The following is an 18809-nucleotide window of genomic DNA, read 5'->3' on the forward strand; positions in this document are numbered from 1 at the left end:
CGAAGTCAAACTCTATCCATTTGTTTTCATCAGATCTCATATTTTACCATTCCTGGTCTTTGTTTCTAGATGGATTCTCTTGGCAGTTTAATGAAAATAGCTTAATGAAACATTTACTACGTACAAGACATTGTGTTAAACCCTTTACAGACATAACCTCAATTATTTCTTACATCAGCCCTGTAAACTGGGTAACTCAGTTCTCATTGTAAGGATAAGAAAATGGAGGCTCAGAGAAGTGAAGTATAAGTGCAGAATAACAGCTAGTGGATCATGAAGCTGAGTTCAAAGCTGGTTAAGTGGCTTCAAGGGCACTGCGGAGAACTGTAGTCATACAGAATACCACACGCTATCAATAAATGCCTCTGGGGTTAAAGGCACATGAAGGTGAAAAGCATCTTAAAAGGAGAAAAAATAACATCAATTCACTTACCTATTGAACAGTAAGCTCAAGGAATCAAACTCCAATCTGAATGACTCCTTGGAGAATTACCTTCAATAAAAATGATCCTAAAATACTTGATGTAACATGAAAACTCTACAGCTATCTTTTGCACACTTCACTTGTCATCTATGCATTCAGAAGACTGTGTCCTGAGGGAACAGAGTAGTTCAAGTGTTGCCTCGGGGACATGGTCAAAGCCACCGGTCAGTAGGAGATGTAATCGTTCCACAATTAAGAATGGCTAAGAGGGACTTTACTCTGGGAAGGCATGAGATGGCATGGTCTTTCTAGTGGGTGATTTTTCTTACCATGGATGCCGAGCGGCTTGCTCACATGTGTATCTTTTATTTGGATCTTTCTCCATCAGATTCCGAATGAAGTCTTTTGCTGTTCAAAAGAAAGCACAAGGGGTGGAATCAGTCTTTGGTTTGTGATGCGACAATTTGATGCCACCAGGCCCTTGGGGATATTGCATGGCGTGTGAAAAACAGACCAGCCCCCTACCCCTCCCATTGACCCTCTTGTGTACCTTGGACACAGGCGGGAATCAGCGTCTGGGGGAAAGCGAAGCCAAGACTTGGCACTCTTGAGAGGTGACACAGTGAATGAGGAGGCAGCCAAGCCGGGCTTGGGACCCTGCCTTCCCAACTCAAAGCCCTTCTCTTTGGCAGCTAGTGACATCTTTGGTTCAGAGATCAAGTATCTTTGTCATCATGTGCCTCTCGCTGAGCTCACCGCTGCCGAGGCAGCTGCTTTGTGGATGTCCTCTCTGTGTTTCAGACATCACTGATTCAACAAAACACCCTCGGCCTCTACCAAAGTCACCAGGCTCTGGGCAGGCATTGTGGGCATGCAGCCTTCAAGGAGTCCCCTCGCAGCCCACTTAGCCGATCACAATGAGCAGGTAATTTTGATGAGGAATAAAGCAGGTGTTTCCAGTTAGGAGGAAATAACTCAAATAATAAGTAACTCAAATAATAAAATGTGCTATCTGAACACCTTGCCAGTAAGGGCAGGGCTCTGTCCCGTTTAGTATTTTATTTAAGCCTTGCACCACCCACTTTGGTGGGGAGGAGTGTTATTATCATCCTGACTTCCTCAGGAGGACACTGAGGCTCGAGAGACTCAGCAGTTTACATGAGCCTTGGTTTTGACCTTTATCCCTGAGGAGGAAATGGTGAACAGCTCTGGGACGTTTCATTGTGGCATAGTAGTTGAGACATGGGCCCCGGCATGAGGGCTTGGGTTCAAATCCCAGGTCTGCCACTTACCAGCTGTGTGGCTTCAGTCAAGGCATCTCACCTTCTGGGGCCTCAGTTAATTCACCTGTCAAGTGGGGATAATAATAACACCTATCCAATAGGCTGTCCTGAGGACCAAGTAAGCTAGCAGATGCTCAGAGCTCATAGTGCTCAGCACACAGTAAGCACTCAATAAATGGTAGCTAATATTGTTTCAGTACTGGAGTGCCCAGATCAGCACATGGCTAAGAGTGGTGGAGAGGTCAGTCCAGTCCCTCGGCCTGGCTCGGGCCAGACGTCCCGAGCCTATCTTCCACTTTGCAAGTCAAGTCCAAGTACGAAGCTAGGGGAACCTCCTTGGGAGCCTCAGAACCACTCTGAACCCCCCAGGCCTGTCACAGGCAGGTGGTCTGGATGTAAGGGTCCCAGGGGCCACTCGTAGGGAACCGAGAGACTTACCAGACTCAGAGATGTCATCCCAGTAGGGGGAGTCAAACTCATATTCTGCCTTGAGGATCTGCTCAAAGAGCTTGGAGTCATTTTCATCGTAAAAAGGGGGGTAGCCACAGAGCCTGGAAGACAAGACAGTGTAAAGATCTGTTGTGGTTGCATATTCACTGTGGTGGCTGGACATTCTGCATGGAAGGAAGTCACTGCCACCCAAAGTGAGACAACCTGTTCCATGTGTGTGACAAGTGCCATCTGAGCAAAGAAATCACACATCCTACAGGCAGAGGAGGCACAGAGCTAAAATTGTGATTTGATAAATAGCAAAAAGGTGATGATCTGAAGTTAACACATATGTTAAGTCCACCTTTCCATGTTATTAACCAGAGCCCCATATACTCCCAAACCAACCCCCAAACCTTGTGTCAAGTGCCACTCATCTTATTGTCTGTAACACTGTCCCCAAGAGATGATGGGTTGGTAACCAACCTGCCACAAGTTGCCCTAAAATGCACATTACCAACCTACCATGCCTAAACTGGGTATTGGGAAGGTCACAGTTTGGGCCATTAACATACAATAAATATAAAGGCAGATGGTGGCGCAAATCATAATGCTATCAACCCTCTTCCCAAAACCCTTTCAAAATAGAATTTTACAAGATGATACTAGAATGTTGGTACAAGCCATGTGCAGTTCTGGAGGTAGCAACAGTCAGCTGACCAACATAACAGGAGGGAAAATGTTTATTAAATACCCTAAATACAATTCATCCCATAAGACTATGGGTTCTCACGCCAGTCCCGCTTTCTTCTCTGATGTGCATTAGCAGGTCACGGATGCATTTTCTGTACCAAGATTTCCTCATTTGAAAATAAGGAGGCCAGACTAGAAATTCCTAGTATTCTTCGTGGCTTTAAGATGCTGCGGCTCTATGATCCTCCTGTTTCAATTTGTTTGCATGGCGAGGACACCCAGGGAAGGATCTAGTACATGTCTAAGCCCACGGGGGTCAGGGGCAGGCTCTCTGCCAGGACTGGATATCCAGGAAGGGGTAAGATGGAGTCTGGAGCTGCAAGGATGGGCAGAGCAGGAGGCAGAGCTGGATTCTAGAAGTCTGGATGCAGAGCCATGTGGCTGGTTCTGGGCTCACATCAGCCCCCGGAGAGGGGCAGCTGCAGTGGGAGCTCCACCCCCAGACGAGCCCTGAACCTGCCCACGTTGCCGAGCTTTGTTCAGAACACGGCTCCAGCATAAAGATCCATTTAATGAGAACAAATGAACAGGGCTCAGCAGGCCTGTGAGGGATTAGGTTGTCGGCAAATCAGAAACTTAATAAAGGTTCAAAACGCAGCGTTGGTACATTCATTCTTCAGCTGCTTGCGCTGTGACACATGGTGTCACTGGTGACACTGCCCAGGGTGAAGGCTGATGACATTTTTAAAGGCTGTGAGACATTCTGTGGGCCGATAAGATTCAAAACTCATCTGTCCCCACAAGGTTGATTTAGGGGCTAAGTGCCTGGAAAATTTCACTTTTAAAGATTTGCTGCTTTTGGCAAAATGAATAAGAACCAGGGCTCTGAAACCATGGAGCACATATTCCAGCCCAGGAAACGCTGGAGCCGTGAGATGGACATGTAAATGCTTCCCGTAATGAGGATTTGGGCTAAATGAAATGTGCATATTAGGAAAAGCAGACAGAGCAAAATGTTAGTTCATCTTGGAAAATGACTGAATTTTAGATATGTGAGGTTTTTGTTTATTAACAACTGAGTGTGTTTTACTTTACAGTTTGGCTTTCTTTTCAAGGAAAAAAAAACCTTTAAGAAAATTCCAGGAAAGATTTATTCGTCTTGTGCCAATTTTGTTAATGTATATCCCAATTTCTTCTGGTTTTTAAGCTCTTTTGGATGGAGAATAGAATACCACTTATGTGGCTATATTGAGGATGGAAGAAAAGGATGTGGGTATAGCTTGGAGACGAAGTTAACATTAAGAAGGAGGATTTTAAAATAAGGATTGTAAAAGAAGAGAAGAACAGATAGAAGTTGTTGAATCTTCTTCAGATCTAGAAATTTCACAGAGCTCCCTGGCTGGGCTATTTCATTAGTAGGTTTGTATGGAGGGTCCAAAGAGAACAAACAACTCTGAGTGGTTTATCTCCACATACAAGACAAAGGCTTCTGCAGTGTAGACCTACTGGCAAGTAGAATCCTTGTGTTATTTTATATATCATACCATTTAAATAATGTACAAATTATCTTACCATGCATACTCAAAGACGATAAAGCTATTTCCAGTGTTCTAGGCCTAAAAGTCTGTGGTTAGGAGTAACATCTGGGGCACCTGGGTGGGTCAGTATGCTGAGTCTGACTCTTGGTTTCAGCTCAGGTCATGATTTCATGGCTCACGGATGGAGCCCCGCATTGGGCTCTGCATTGATGTCATGGAGAGTGCTTGGGATTTTCTCTCTCCCTCCCCCTCTGTCCCTTCCCTGCTCACTCACGCTCTCTCTCAAAATAAAAAAATAAACTAAAAAAAGGAAAGAAAGGAATGACATCTAAAGTTACAAACCCAATGACTGATGGTCATGCCCATTTACAGGCAACATACCTTTCCAGGGCTCATCAATTGCTTGCACCCCACCTCAGGATGGTCATCCAAGGGGAACCCTGAGACCTTCAGTCTTTCTCACTTTGCCGTCTTATCTACCTCTAGCATGTTCATGCAAATGTACTGCTAGATTCTCATTTAGCCTTGACTGAGCACTTGTTTTAGGTAAAAAATGCCTCTAAGAGCTTTGCTGTGTGATTTCATTTGAACTTCAATTCCCCCAGGATATGTGTGTCCCTGACACCTTTGCTCACCCTTTAGAGCCACTTTCCAGTCTGCTCTGTGCCCTGGGAGGGCGATCTCTATGGATACCTGAACGAGGGGTGAACTCTGACATCTGACAGGGGTTGGCCAATGGCAGATGGTAAAGGAACAGGGGAGTCAGGGATGGGATATGTGTTGGCCTGGCTGCTCTCATTCAGCACTCAGGTTGGCTACACCCATTGACTGAAGGCCACTGCTCCCTCTCAGGGAGCAAACTCTACCAGGCACTCCTCTTTGGATTCTGGGAACTGTTCTCCACCTCCCTTTACTACCTTGGTCTAGGGGTGTTTACATCTCAGTCATTAAGAATCCCAGGGTCACAGTCCCTTGTAAAATTCTTATTTTAAAGGCAAAGAAACTAATATGCAGCAAAGCCAGGACTAGAGGCCTATCCATCCAATATCAGCTTTGTGTTCTTAAATATTTTGCTTTTTCACTCAAGGGACGAAAATTAAGAATTGAACCTTATGCTTCAGTCTTGACTTTGAATTCTCTCTGGAGGTCATTTAGTTTGCCTACTACCCCACGCCTTCTTCTGCAAGTAGAACCTGGTGATTGGAGCCTATCTTTCCCACCCTATTTCCTACGTTCTGGGTGTTGTGTACTAAGGTGCTCAGAATTGGTTCCCCAGTGGGCACTATTTATTTCCCATGTACTTTTCCTGGGCTACCTTCCTCCTTCACTTGCCTCTGGTACACCCTCGAAGGCCAGTGGGGCTGTTACTAGGAAGACCCAGCTCCTTTCTGCCAGGTGGGGTAGGTGCTCTGCTCTGTGCCCCAGTGAGTGTAGTAGGCTACACTCCCCAGTGACACTTCCCACACTGCAGGCTGCCCTGACCTGTCCTTAAGGCAGGACCATGTCTTAGGTCTCACTCTTGTCTTTGGATTCCTGGTGGCTAGCCCCGGTCTACTCATAGCAGATGCTGAGTAAATGCTTGGATGAAGAAACATGCTCTCGAACAAAAGGCTTCATCGTGCTTATTGAGCCCCCTGGGTGGGCTCTAAAACAGAGAAAAGGATCTAAGATGTAGGACAGCTCCCTACACCTCCGGTTCAGAGAGCCCTCAGAGATCCCACCTTCCCTGACTCCTGTCTCCTGTACCTCCCCCCAGGGGAGGCAGTATGCTCTGCATCATTGACAGACATTCCAGAAGATCTCAATGTGCAAGGCCCGGTGTTGGGAGCAACCTGGACCATCTCTGTAGAGAGAATGCAATGTGGTTTGGTTGACCTAAAATGCCCCAGTTGGGCGTGGACACAGCTCATAAGGGAGAAGATTTTCTATGAAGAAAGGGGTTTTTAACATAAACAAATGTGGAAATCGGCAATGGCCAACCATGGCTGATTCGGCAGTGCACAATTTTTCTTGGAAACCGAAACCGTGAAATAGCTTAAGAGCTCCTGCTGAGAGGCCCTCTGGGTTTAATGGGGCAGTCATGCTACATATATGGTCCTTTGATTGTCTACCCTTGGCCATGTATCTGTGTCCCTCTGCAAATGGGTGCCTACTTAAAAGGATTCCCACGAAACAATCAGTTGTTACCTCTGTACCCTTTTATGTAATTTTATTTCCATAATTCACCTCAACATATCGGGGGAAAACAGTATGGAGGTTCCTCAAAACATTAAAGATAGGACAACTATATTATTTAGCAATATCTCCCCTGGATATATTCCCAAAGGAAATGAAATCAGTACCTTGAAGAGAGATATATGTTCCTAAGTTCACTGCAGTGTTAATCACAAGAGTCAAGACATGGAAACGGCCCCAGTGTCCACTGACATATAATGGGTAAATTGCGGCACATATGTAAAATGGTATATTTTCAGCCTTAAAGAGAAGGTGATCCTGTCATTTGCAACAATATGAATGGAAGTGGAGGACATGACGCTGAGTGAAATAAGCCAGGCACGGAAGGAAAAACAAACTGCATGACCCCACATACACCTGGAATCTAAAAACGTCAAATACACAGAAGCAGGTGGTGGTGACCAGGGCTTGGGGGAGGGGTGGTGGTGAGGGAAATGGGGAGATGGTGGTCAAAGGTCAAAGTCACAGATCTGTAGGGCAAATAAGTTAGAGATTAAGGTACAATGTGAAAACGATAGTTAATACTGTAGTGAATACTAGACATTGGTTAAGAGAGTAGATCTCAGGTACTCTCATCACAAGAAAGCATAGTAACATGTCAGAATATATGTTAATTAGCTTGACTAGCAATTGTTCCACTATGTATATTAAATCATCATGTTATATACCCTAAGTATATACAATTTTTATTTTAAAAAGTCATGTAGACAATGTTTAACATTAGGCAGTGCCTTTGAAAAAGGTCACTTTTTGAAGTTTAAAAGAAAACTTAACATGAGATCTATCCTCTTTTAAAAAACTTAACATGAGCTCTACCTTACAAATTTTAAGCGTAGAGTCAAGTACTGTTTATGACAAGCACAATGTCACCAGATCTCTAGAGCTTACTCACTTTACATCTGTTGCTTCCCCATTTCTCCCTCCTTCCAGCCTGTCAGTCACCATTTCAGTCTTTGATTCTATGAATTGGACTATTTTAGACACTTCATATGAGTAGAATCACAGAGTATTTATCTTCCTGTGATGACCTAATTTCACTTCCTGTAACGTCCTAAAGGTTTATCTGTGTTGTTGCATACTGTAGAGTTTCCATCTTTCAAAAGGCTGAATATTAATATTCTATTGTATGTATATTCTACATTTTCTTAAAAAAAATTTTAATGTTTATTTAGTTTTGAGAAAGACAGAGTGCAAGTCTGGGAGCGGCAGAGACAGAGAGAAGGAGACACAGAATCCAAAGCAGGCTTCATGCCCTGAGCTGTCAGCACAGAGCCTGACATGGGGTTTGAACTCACAAACTGTGAGATCGTGACCTGGACTGAAGTTGGATGCTTCACCGACTGAGCCATCCAGGCACCCCTACATTTCCTTTATCCAGTCATCTATCAATGGACATTTACACTTGGCTCCTGTGAATGATACTGTAGTGAACATGGGGGAGCTAAGAACTCTTTGAGATCCTAATTTCAATTCTTTTCGATATATAACCAGAAGTGGGATTGCTGGATCATACAGTAAGTTCTATTTCTAATTTTCTGAGGAACCTCCATTCTGTTTTCCATGGTGGCTACACCATTTTGCATTCCCGCCAATAGTGCATGAGGGTTCCCTTTTCTCCACATTCCCACCAACACGTTCTCTCTTTTTTTTTTCCTCCAGAGAAGACACAGACATGGCTAACAGGTACATGAAAAAAAAATACTCACCATTACTAATTATCAGGGAAATGCAAACTGAAACCACAAGGAGATATCACCTCACACCTGTCAGGGTGGCTCTCTATGATCAGGCGATGACTTCCACAAAGTATTTCCACATGGACATTATCCTACGTCACCATCAATTTTTATCAGCCAGCATACACATACTCACTTAGTCCCTTACATATAGCTAGCACTCATGCATTCGTCAAATACTGATTTTGCACCTACTGCATACCAGGTCCTGGGTTTGATACTAGAGATATGATGGTACAGAACACCATGGACATTGCCCCCATGGAGATATGATGATACATAAGAACACGGACGTCTCCCCAAACACTTTTGGCAAGGCAGAAGCAGCAGATGCCTACACTGTATCTCAGAAGGTGAGCAGGAGCTTTACAGGAGAAACAGGGCCTACTGGCAGGTGCAGCTAATCAGGAATAAAGACATTGGGGCAGAAAAGAGCAGCATGTTTGAAAGCCTCAGAGCAGTCTGCTGTCGCTACGGTGTGAAATGGAAGCCAACGAGTAGTGGGAGATGAAGCTGGCAAAACGCATGGTGGCCAGACCCCATGCCGCTGGGCTCCGCACTAAGGCAGGTAGGCTAGAGGAAGTCCCCCAAAAGGCCCAGCCACAGGAGCCACTACGGCAAGTGGCTCTGCAGCTGGAGTGGGGTGGATGGAGTTAAGGCAACAGGACAAGCTGGCATTTAGGCAAAGGAAGAACAGGAGGGCGCAGGTGGTGGAGCTGGAGCAGCAGGACAGGCAGATTCCAGAAGGAGTTGGGAGAGAGGATCAGGGGGTCTGGAGTCTTGGAGCGTGGCTCGTGAAAGCCAGGATGATGCCCAGCCCTGGAGCAGGACTCCTGGAGCTGTTGTGTGGACCGTGACCGTGGCAAAGAGTGCAGGGGGGGGAGCAGGCCCGGGAGGCAGCCGGACACCAGTGCAATCACCCCAGGTCTCGCCTCGGTTTGGACTGAAGACTAGAGGCTAGTAAGTGCGGGGCTGACGGTGGACGGGGAGAGAGGAGCAGAGATGCTGGGAGGGAAGGACCAGCCCAGTAGGTGAGCTTCCCTAAGAAGCCCCTTCTGGGGGCGCCTGGGTGGCTTAGTCGGTTAAGCGTCCGACTTTCGCTTAGGTCATGATCTCGAGGTTCGTGGGTTNGAAGCCCCTTCTGGTCCCCACTGAGGAGAGCGGATGAAAAACCACCCATCAGGGAGTTCTCTGACTGTCCCCAGATGCTGACTGGAGATGGTGAGTCCTACTCTCAGGGCTTTTACATACTATTTGGGGGATGGGGTGGGAGGGAACAAACACTCAACACTAAGCTTCCAAATAAACAGGAAATTTAAAAAAGAAACAGGACGCATAAAAATAGACAAGAAAGGTAATGGGAAGGGTTGAGAGTATTCCTTTTCATACACTGCTCCCTGTGCCTGGAATGCTCTTCTTCCCATGTGCACTGTTGTGGCTCCTCCTTGCTCCCAGAGCTCCACGTGCATTATTCTGTGATACCTTTTCTGACCCCCACCCCCCGCCAAGCAGCACCCTTCCTCGGAGCTCCCCAGCCTCTAAGACACCCATTGTGGCGCACATGTGGGTTGATCTTTGTGACCCATTGTCTCTTCTGTTAGACTCTGAGCTTCCTGAGGGAGGCGACAGTGCCTCATTCATCTTTGTGATCCCAGTACCCTGCCCAGTATGTGCTCAGCAAAAATCTGCTGGAAGAATGAGCCCATATACTGTGTCCCGATATTTCAGGGACTACCACTCCCATGCACTCAACCCCTCTCTGGACACTTACCATACTTCCTACTCTACTTCAATCCCATCTCTTTCTTGAGTCCTCTCAAAGAATTTAAAAAGGATCTCTTCGTAGTTATTACATGTATCTCGCCATCTTGATTGTGAGTTCTTAGAGGAGAGAGATTATGTCATATATTGCACTTCTTTTGTATCTTTCATTAGGATTCAGTAATAATAAATATTTGTTGACTGATTATTCTTTGATAAATGGGAGATATTTACATGACAGATGTCATGCTTCTGCATGTTTGTGCGTACAGTGGCATACTCTTCAGTTGACTTCTGAAGTAGCGTTGATCACCCTGAAATGGATGTTTACCCTGGAGAAAATAATTCAACTAAGCTTTCTCAGGTGTCACAACTTTTCCGTTATTTTTGCAGTGAAACCTCCTCATGCCCAGTAGCATCTTCAAAGCAGACTGGAATTAGCACAACTAATCAATAATCATTTAGCTCCCGTTGATCCCGTGCCCTGAAGTTTTCCTCCATGTATCAGTCTCCCGGGTCTGTTTCTTCCAACCAGGAAATGCCCACGAGAGGACATAACCCACAGACTATACCCCTTGTTTATTCCTAGCCTGAAACCTCAAACCAGCAGCTGAAATGGATGCCTAGAGAAGGCCTTTGCATAGTAGGGGGATTGGCACAGACATAGAATTTTATTTTGGGGTCCAGCAATCATCGCCTGGCCCAGCACCTCACTTAGGAGCCTGGGAAAGTGGGCCTCAGAGAGAGAGAGGCGGTCTCAACCACAGCAGGTGGCAGGCTTGGGCACCCATCTGCCCAGGGCTCTGGTTTAGAGAAACAAGCCACTTCTACAGAGATTTATGGGGCACCAATGTTTGAGCCAAATGCTGATCATGTCATGTTAAAGAAGACCAGCCTTGGGGCGCCTGGGTGGCTTAGTCGGTTAAGCGTCCAACTTTCACTTGGGTCATGATCTCGTGGTTCGTGGGTTCGAGCCCCGCGTCGGGCTCTGTGCTGACTGCCAGCTCGGAGCCTGGAGCCTATTTCAGAGTCTGTATCTCCCTCTCTCTCTGACCCTCCCCTGCTCACGCTGTCTCTCTCTCTCTCTCCTAGAAATAAATTAAAAAAAAAAAAAAAAAAGAAGACGACCAGCCTTGTTTGTGTTCTTTGGAGTTCAGAGTCTGGCCATATGTGTATAAGAGAAGCAGGACACTGACTTTTCTATACAAGAGGGACTATGTGTAAAGTTAAAATCAATAGCCACCATGTGTTGAGTATTTACTGTATCAGACATTAGACTATGCAATTTACACATTATGTCTCATTTGTGAGACATGCACTTAGGATGTAAGCATATCCATCTTCCATTTCCAGATGAGGAAATGCCTGCAAGATTAGGTAACTTTCTCACACCTAAGGGGCAGAACAGAATTTTAACTTTGCTCATCCAATTCCAGAGCCAAGTCGTCTTAACCTTTAATACGAGTCCTGAGCTGGATAGGTCATGACAAAGATGAGTAAATGCCACACATGTCCTCTTCCTAAAGCTGCCTCTGAAGTCAGGGTGCTGTGTTTTTGTACATGATGAAACAGAGCCAGAAACAAAGCTCTACGACCTGCCAAAGAAATATAGAACAGCTCCGAGTCCCTGCCCTCAGTAAATCAACACCTAACCATCTACCCAGCCTGTTTTCTGGAAAGACAGAGGGAGGGGAATGGCTGGGACCATTATGCCTGTCTGTGGGAGACAGGGATTGGAGAAAAATGAATCTGAGTCTTTATTGAACCAAATTCCAATATGATCATGTCCAGTAGCCTCATTGAGCACTTAGCTCCCACGTGGAGCCTAGAAAGAAAGTAGAGTTTGGAAATCCTTCTGTCAAGACATCATGGAGCCCTGCAGCACTGGGCAGGAGTTCAGGCATTCCTCACTAAGCCAGGGCACTTGGGAAATCAAATAACATACATAAGTGAATTTTCTAGGCACTTGAAATATGCTTAAGTGCCAAAATTTATTTTCAATACTTTATGCAAAAGGCATTTGTGTGCAACAGTCCACATTGACAATAGTCACCAGAATAGTCACCAGAAAATGGCAACCCAGAATTTGCCATTTAGTCCAACTGGATAAAAGGGCTCTGAAGGAGAATAGAGAAGTGACTTTTCAAGGAAAGGTTTGGTGGTGTCCTCTGTGGGCTCACTGTCACTCACGTTGTTTTCAGAGAGGTTTCATGGTCTGGTTTCCTCAACGTGTGATTTAGAGAAACAAAGACGCAGATTCTGGGGGCACCTGGGTGGCTCAGTTGGTTAAGCGTCCAACTTCGGCTCAGGTCATGATCTCGCAGTTTGTGGGTTCCAGCCCCGTGTCTGGCTCTGTGCTGACAAGCTCAGAGCCTGGAGCCTGCTTTGGATTCCGTGTCTCCCTCTTTCTCCATCCCTTCCATTCTCATACTCTGTCTGTCTGTCTGTCTGTCTCTCCTTCTCTCTCTCTCAAAAATAAAAAATAAAAATAAAAGACACAGATTCCAATCTCAGCTCCAACAAGTACTGGTTGAGTGACCTTGGGGAAATGACATTATCCACTCTGAGGCTTAGTTTCTTGTGTGAAATGAGAATAATAACGCCCACCTTAGAGAGAGATATAACATATATAACACATACTGTATAATAATATGTATTACATCCAGACACATGCATAGATGGATAGACAGATGGGTACAGACATACAGGTAACAGGTGTCCCACCAGAGAGTGCTGTCACACAGTGATTACTAAGTGTGGGCTCCCTTTCCTTTACCCCTCTTGTCTTTTCCATCCCACTAATGCTCAAAGTAATCCCTTTGAGGCTCCTTCAGAAAAGGAGAAGAGCAATGATCAAATTCTGGTCATAACTTCATGCCCCGTGTCGTGAAGATGAGGGTGGAGGGTATCAGAGATCAGGGTTTCACTCTGCTCTTCGTATCCCACAATTTCCAAGCATTTAGCCCGGGAGCCCTCAATTCCAGGAAGAGCTCAAGATTTCCAGAGAACATTTACGCAAAGGCATATTTGTGAAGAGTATTTTGACGGAGTGAGACCAGGGCACCATGGAAACGGTCCAAACAACAAACCCCCGTGTATATTACTGCAAACTAGGTAAGCCACAGAAGGTCAACCCAGGCCCACAGAGTCTGGAAAACATTCACAAAACCAATCAAATCTGGGTGTCCTCATGTCCTCCACCGGAAACCAAGGTCTGTCTGAGATGCAATAATGCTGGTAAGCCCCCATTTGCCTTTCTGCCTTGGCTCCTGGTGGGTATTTATGAATGTCTGGGTCCTGTGCTAAGGAATCTGAGTTTTATTCTCCTTACTCTGGGTCATATAACTTTCATAAAATAAAGCAAAGCTTTTTAAGCTGATAAACCTCTCGTACTTAGCGGCAAGGCCCACTTAGTGAACAAAACAGGTTTCAGCATATTATGCAGGTTTATAAAAGAATGACCAATGACTCTTGAATGCTGACAAAAACTGAGGACTGATGGATGTGGGGGGAGGGGGGAGGGGCATGGAGGAGGACACTTGTGGGGATGAGCACTGAGTGTTATGTGGAAACTAATTTGACAATAAACTATTAAAAAAAAAAAAAAAAGAATGAAAAATGAGACCTGAATCATTACAAAGATGTAATCCAATTATTTCGGTGGCCATATGTTTGATTGTGCACACTCCAGAACTTTCTCCTCACAAACTTGGAAGACATCAGGCTGGAGTAACCAGGAATGGTTTCACGTATTAAAACCATGTGCCAGGCTGACTTCAGCAAAGCACTGTTGATGAAAATGTAACGGACAAGTGTCCCATGTCACCCCCGGAGATTTGAATAAGGCCTTGAAAGCTGAGAATGTATAAGCAGATCAGGGAAAGATCTAGGGGAGAAAGGAAACACATTTCTTGGACAGTTGATACACAAGCGGAGCTGAGTATTGGGAGCCGGGAAGTGGGGGAGAAGGAGATCAGCACTTTCCCAACCCTGAGAAGTGTGTAGCTTACTCCATTTGGAATAAAGTTGTTTTTAAAGGAGCGGACCAGACAATGCAGCGTCCACAGCTGTTGGGTCACGATCCACCGTCCTGCTTCCAAGTGTATCACTTTTTGATTCGTGCGTTAGCCAGATGGACAGCACCTTGAGGATGTGTGGGGGACGAGCACAGAGGCACTGGGCCCTCTCCGGCAGTGAAACACAGCCAAAGGAAGCCCAGGCAAAGCCAGTTTGCACTCTGCTCATGCTAACCGTGGAAGATGAGCAGGGAGAGCTTCACACAGCCAGGAGGGTTGTGTTCGTTAAAACCTAGCGAAAGTTCCAGCAGCTAAGATTAGTTCTCACGAGTAATGGATATCATCCCAAAGCTCTGCGGGGTGCAGACATCCAGTCTGGAGGTGATTAACACCAGCGCTAACTGATGATTCTCAACCCGGGCGGATTTCCAATTCGACTTCTGCATCTTGACTTTTTTTTTTTTTTTTTTTTTTTTTTTTGGTTGCAGGGCTCTCGATTCCTCCCTCCTTCTCGGCTTGTTTCCTTCCTCGTCCCTCTCCGGTTCTGATCAGTACAATGCTGTGCAGACCAGCAGCCGCACCTGGGGAAGGGCTCGGTACCGCCGAGCCACCAGCTGTCCACTGGTCCCCTGGGCTCTTCCTACTTGTATAAAAAGCACTGCTGAGGATGCCTCCCTGGCAAGCCCCCGGAGCACAGCAAGGGGGTCAGAGGGCTGAACACGGTCCCTGGGCGCTATCTCGCCAGCGCAGAGCGTGCTGTTTGGCGCAGAGTCACAGGCTTCAGTGTGTCCTTCTGCGTGTCCTCTTACTATCTCCACGAGCGTTTCCTCACTTGCTCGTGTAAATCAGGGACTCTCCCCTTCTCGCCTCCATCACATGCACCTCCTGGTCACAAACCCTGCTCGGAGTAAGTGGCCCAAACTCATGACTTGCTACTACACCCCCCATGCACCTTCTGCTGCTTTAAGCTAGCTGTGTGCCACCCCCTTCCTGCCTCTGGGCTGCTTGCTACTTTCCAGATGGTCAACATGCTGAAACATAATAAAGGCCTCTTCTGGTCTTCCGTTTGCTCAGTATGGTGATAGGTGAGTTAAAAATCCTGATTCAGGGGCGCCTGGGTGGCTCACTCAGTTAAGTGTCCAACGCTTGGTTTCGGTTCAGGTCATGATCTCATGGTTCATGAGTTTGAGCGCCACTTTGGGGTCTGTGCTGACAGTGCAGAGCCTGCTTGGAGATTCGTTCTCTCCCTCTCTCTGCCCCTCCCCCACTGCCCCTCCCCCACTTCTATGCTCTCTCTCTCTCTCAAATAAATAAAACTTGAAAAAATCCCGATAATTCAAAGACTGTATTTTCTCCATCATCAAGTTTTAGACATCAGAAGGTCAAAGTTGGATCACATCTTTCAAGTTCTATTTGAAAAATTATGTTTCAGATTGAATGGTACATCTTCTCTCAAAGATGGTCTGTCCCAAGCCAGTCACCATCACCTTGTGGAGACTTCCTCAAGGCCAGGGCACGGTTCCTGGCTCTGCCCTGGGAGCTCTTGTCTCTCATTTTGGTGACAGGCACCAAGACTGGATTTTAACTGATCTGTTTACTGTCTGTCCCCTTCAGCAGACGGTGAGCACCTCCAAGGCTGCGTTGGTAAGGAATTCATCTCTGCAACCTCGTCATATTGCCTGACACATATTCGGCTCAATAATAAGTGAATAAATGTCAGTCCTCTGCCTTCCATTCTCCAGGAGAAATATCCTGAAGCGTTAAATGACAGTTTCCAGGAGAGGATACTGAGGCTGCTGATGTGAACAGAACAGAAGAGAGCGGAGGAAGTGAAATGTTTTTCCATCTGGCCTGAAGCCATGCCATTGAGTGTAAAGGTGATACAGGTGAGACATTCCCTCCCAGCTTCTCCCTGCAGGTGTCCTCTTTGCCCCAGGGCCTTTGCCAGACAAAGACATTAGTGGATTCCACCTTCCCTGAAGTGACTGGCAGGAAGTTGCTCCCCATCCCCCAACTAAAGTGCAAAATTTCTTTACCTCGATGGCACTGCTTGTAAAATTTTCTCCAACAGTTCTGTGCACACCACTCCACCCACTTTCTGAAACCAGACAATATTTGTTTGACTATTTCCTAACAGGTTAGAGGTGAACCAGTGGTCAACAGACAACTAATAAAGTCTTTCCCCAGAAGCAGCAGGGAGAGGGAGGGTCACAGGCCCACAAACAAAGCAGGAATATGGTGAAGCAGTATTTGCGTCTGAGACTAAATGTAACCAAACACACAGGATCCATTCAGTGTAGACTATAGAGGTGAGGTGAAGTAGCTTTCTGGAAATCCTTGGAAAGCAACATACTGAAATGCAGCCAGTGAAATAAAATCAGTAAACCTGTGAATTAGGACAACCAAAGCCTGCTGAAATACCAATGATAATGCCTGAATGATAGAGAGAGCAGAGGAGGCTGATCTGTAGGGCAGGAGGGAGGAGAAGGAGGCATAAGCCCTGGCCAGTCTATGGCCACTCTGACTAGACACCAGGGACAGCTGTGTCATAGAGGGACAGAAATACCCTCCAGTAGAGAAGAACCCTGGAGATGACTCTGGTCTTTGTGAAAACATTTAAGTCCGTCCAGCTTTAGGCTCTGATTCCTTGTTTGTGAAGGAAACTTCTGCTTTTAATCTGCTTTTTCATGAAGCATTTCCTCTTGTGGGGAGAACATGCTAGTTTGATGACATGCGTATCCCATTACCCCGTGGGGCACGGATCTCATGATTTGGTAAACTGACACTCCAGGTTTTTTGTTTTTTTTAAAATCTCTTTTGAGTCTGGATAGTGTGAACCAATTCACTGGGATCGTCTGAGCAAGATGAATAAACAGATTAATTTAGTTCCTGAACTTCGAGAGCCAAAGTGCCGCCCATGGGCCCAGGGCAGCCTGAACAATGCAATGTGTCCCATCTCACAAAGTTTATGAATATAACAAGATGATTGCTGCCTGCTGGCAATGCCAGTTAATTATTCTTATTAGTGCTAACACTCTTCATACTGAGGGTGGTAACCACCATCATAATGCCCCATGCCTGGTTCTTTCCCTGAGGCTGAGTAATTACACTACATTCTCTCCTACTGGAGTTTGGGTTCTGGCTTTCTCTTTGGGACATGTGTATCCACAAAGCAGCAGCTGTCAGTAGTTTCAAATGATGGTGACTACCTTGACAAGGAACATTCTTTGTCTCCAAAAATGGACCTACCCTACACCTTAGGCACTCTAACTACGCGCAAGTCTTTACAAAGCCAATTACGCTGGGTACCAGTTGGCTGATTGATATTTATGTGACCTCGTTTTAAAGACTGAACAATGTAGAAGGCCAGTCAAAAAGTAAGGAGATGACTGTATTTTGCCTGGAGTTTCTGCTAGGCAGGAGCACAGCAAAGGTGAAGTGCCCTCCCCACCCATGGCAGACCCACTCTAACCCTCCAGCCTTCCCAAAGGCCCTAATGCCCAAACTCTGTAAGGCCTTGCTTGTTCTTATACTGGCAAACATCCACTGTGTTTCTCCATAGCACGTAGCACGTCGTATCCCTGAGCATAACTTAGGCAAGCCATCATTAACTCATCTCCTTGAAATTTCGAGAAGAAAGGCAGCATACACGTGATGGCAAAATTCAGCCTTGTCAGTGAAATGTTGATTCTCATCTCCAACGGGCACATTTATTTCTTGGAACTTGCGCTATCTTGGCTGGACCACACCTCCAGGCTGGACATCGACATGCCCACCAGGGTGTCCAGCACATTCTCCCCATTCGGCTCAGGAGCTGAAGCAATGCAGGCAGAGATGTTTTTTGTAAGTCCTGATCTCCAGAGGGACCTCTGATAGGATAAGGACCCATTAAATGTATTTTTAAAAATGAGTATCCCTCATAGGAAAAGATATTTCTGCTTCCAACAGGATGGATGACACAGAAATGAGTGCAGAGATCAAAAGAGAAGGAATGCATCAAGCATCTGCACTGACAAAATACAGAATGTCTGCCTGACATGCGGAGGGGACGTTTAGTACCTGGTAGGTCACAGCTGCTTTCGCTGTGATCTGATATTTCAGTGGGACAGGTTTAGCAAATGAAAATAATGCTCACTTCAAAAAAGTGCAGAGGCTAACCTTTTTTCCATTACAGGTGAAATGAAGAATGGGGGTTCAGCAAGGACCCTCATGGGAGAGCTGGCTTCCCTGGGGCGCTGCCTGTGGGTCACGGCCCCCTCAGCAGTCTTGCTCATTGGTCTCCAGATGGCGGATGAGTGCAGTGGGAAGGTCAAAGGTCACAACATGGGTAGGGGGCCTCTCCACCCACGGCAGACCCTCCAGCCAGTCAGTGGGAAGTAGCAGGAGTCTGAGATGGAGACTCATGAGTTCTAATTTCTAACCCTAGTTCAACCTGGAGCCAGCCTTGTGCCAGGAACCCCAACCAAGGCCATGGGCCTTTGACAGAGTATCTTCATCAGACTCAAATGTGCCCAGGCAACCTCGATCCTGTGCCTCCGTGCATCCCTCTTCCCTCTCTGAAATGCTAGTCTTATCCAGCCTCCTACACACACCTGGCATGGTGCCTCCTCCTTCCTGAACATCCTTGTTCTCAATGGTGGCTTCAGCCCGGGAATTCCTACAGCTGCACATAAGAGCCCCCCTCCCCACCACAT

The 18809-nt window shown here is 46.2% G+C and overlaps 1 protein-coding gene across 2 annotated transcripts in view; it reads right to left on the bottom strand.

Moving 5' to 3' along the window:
- The window catches only part of CAMK1D (calcium/calmodulin dependent protein kinase ID), a 441354-nt gene that overhangs the window by 16221 nt on the left and 406324 nt on the right, over positions 1-18809 (bottom strand). For both annotated transcript variants that reach the window (XM_077758501.1, XM_077758502.1), the window contains 2 exons: positions 2146-2258; positions 754-832 (listed from right to left, as the gene is read on the bottom strand). In XM_077758501.1, coding sequence (XP_077614627.1) covers positions 754-832; positions 2146-2258 — 192 coding nt within the window. The remainder of the gene's footprint in view (positions 1-753; positions 833-2145; positions 2259-18809) is intronic.

The sequence above is a fragment of the Crocuta crocuta genome, unplaced genomic scaffold (assembly GCF_008692635.1).
Source record: "Crocuta crocuta isolate KB4526 unplaced genomic scaffold, BGI_CrCroc_1.0 scaffold32, whole genome shotgun sequence".
NCBI lineage: Eukaryota > Metazoa > Chordata > Mammalia > Carnivora > Hyaenidae > Crocuta > Crocuta crocuta.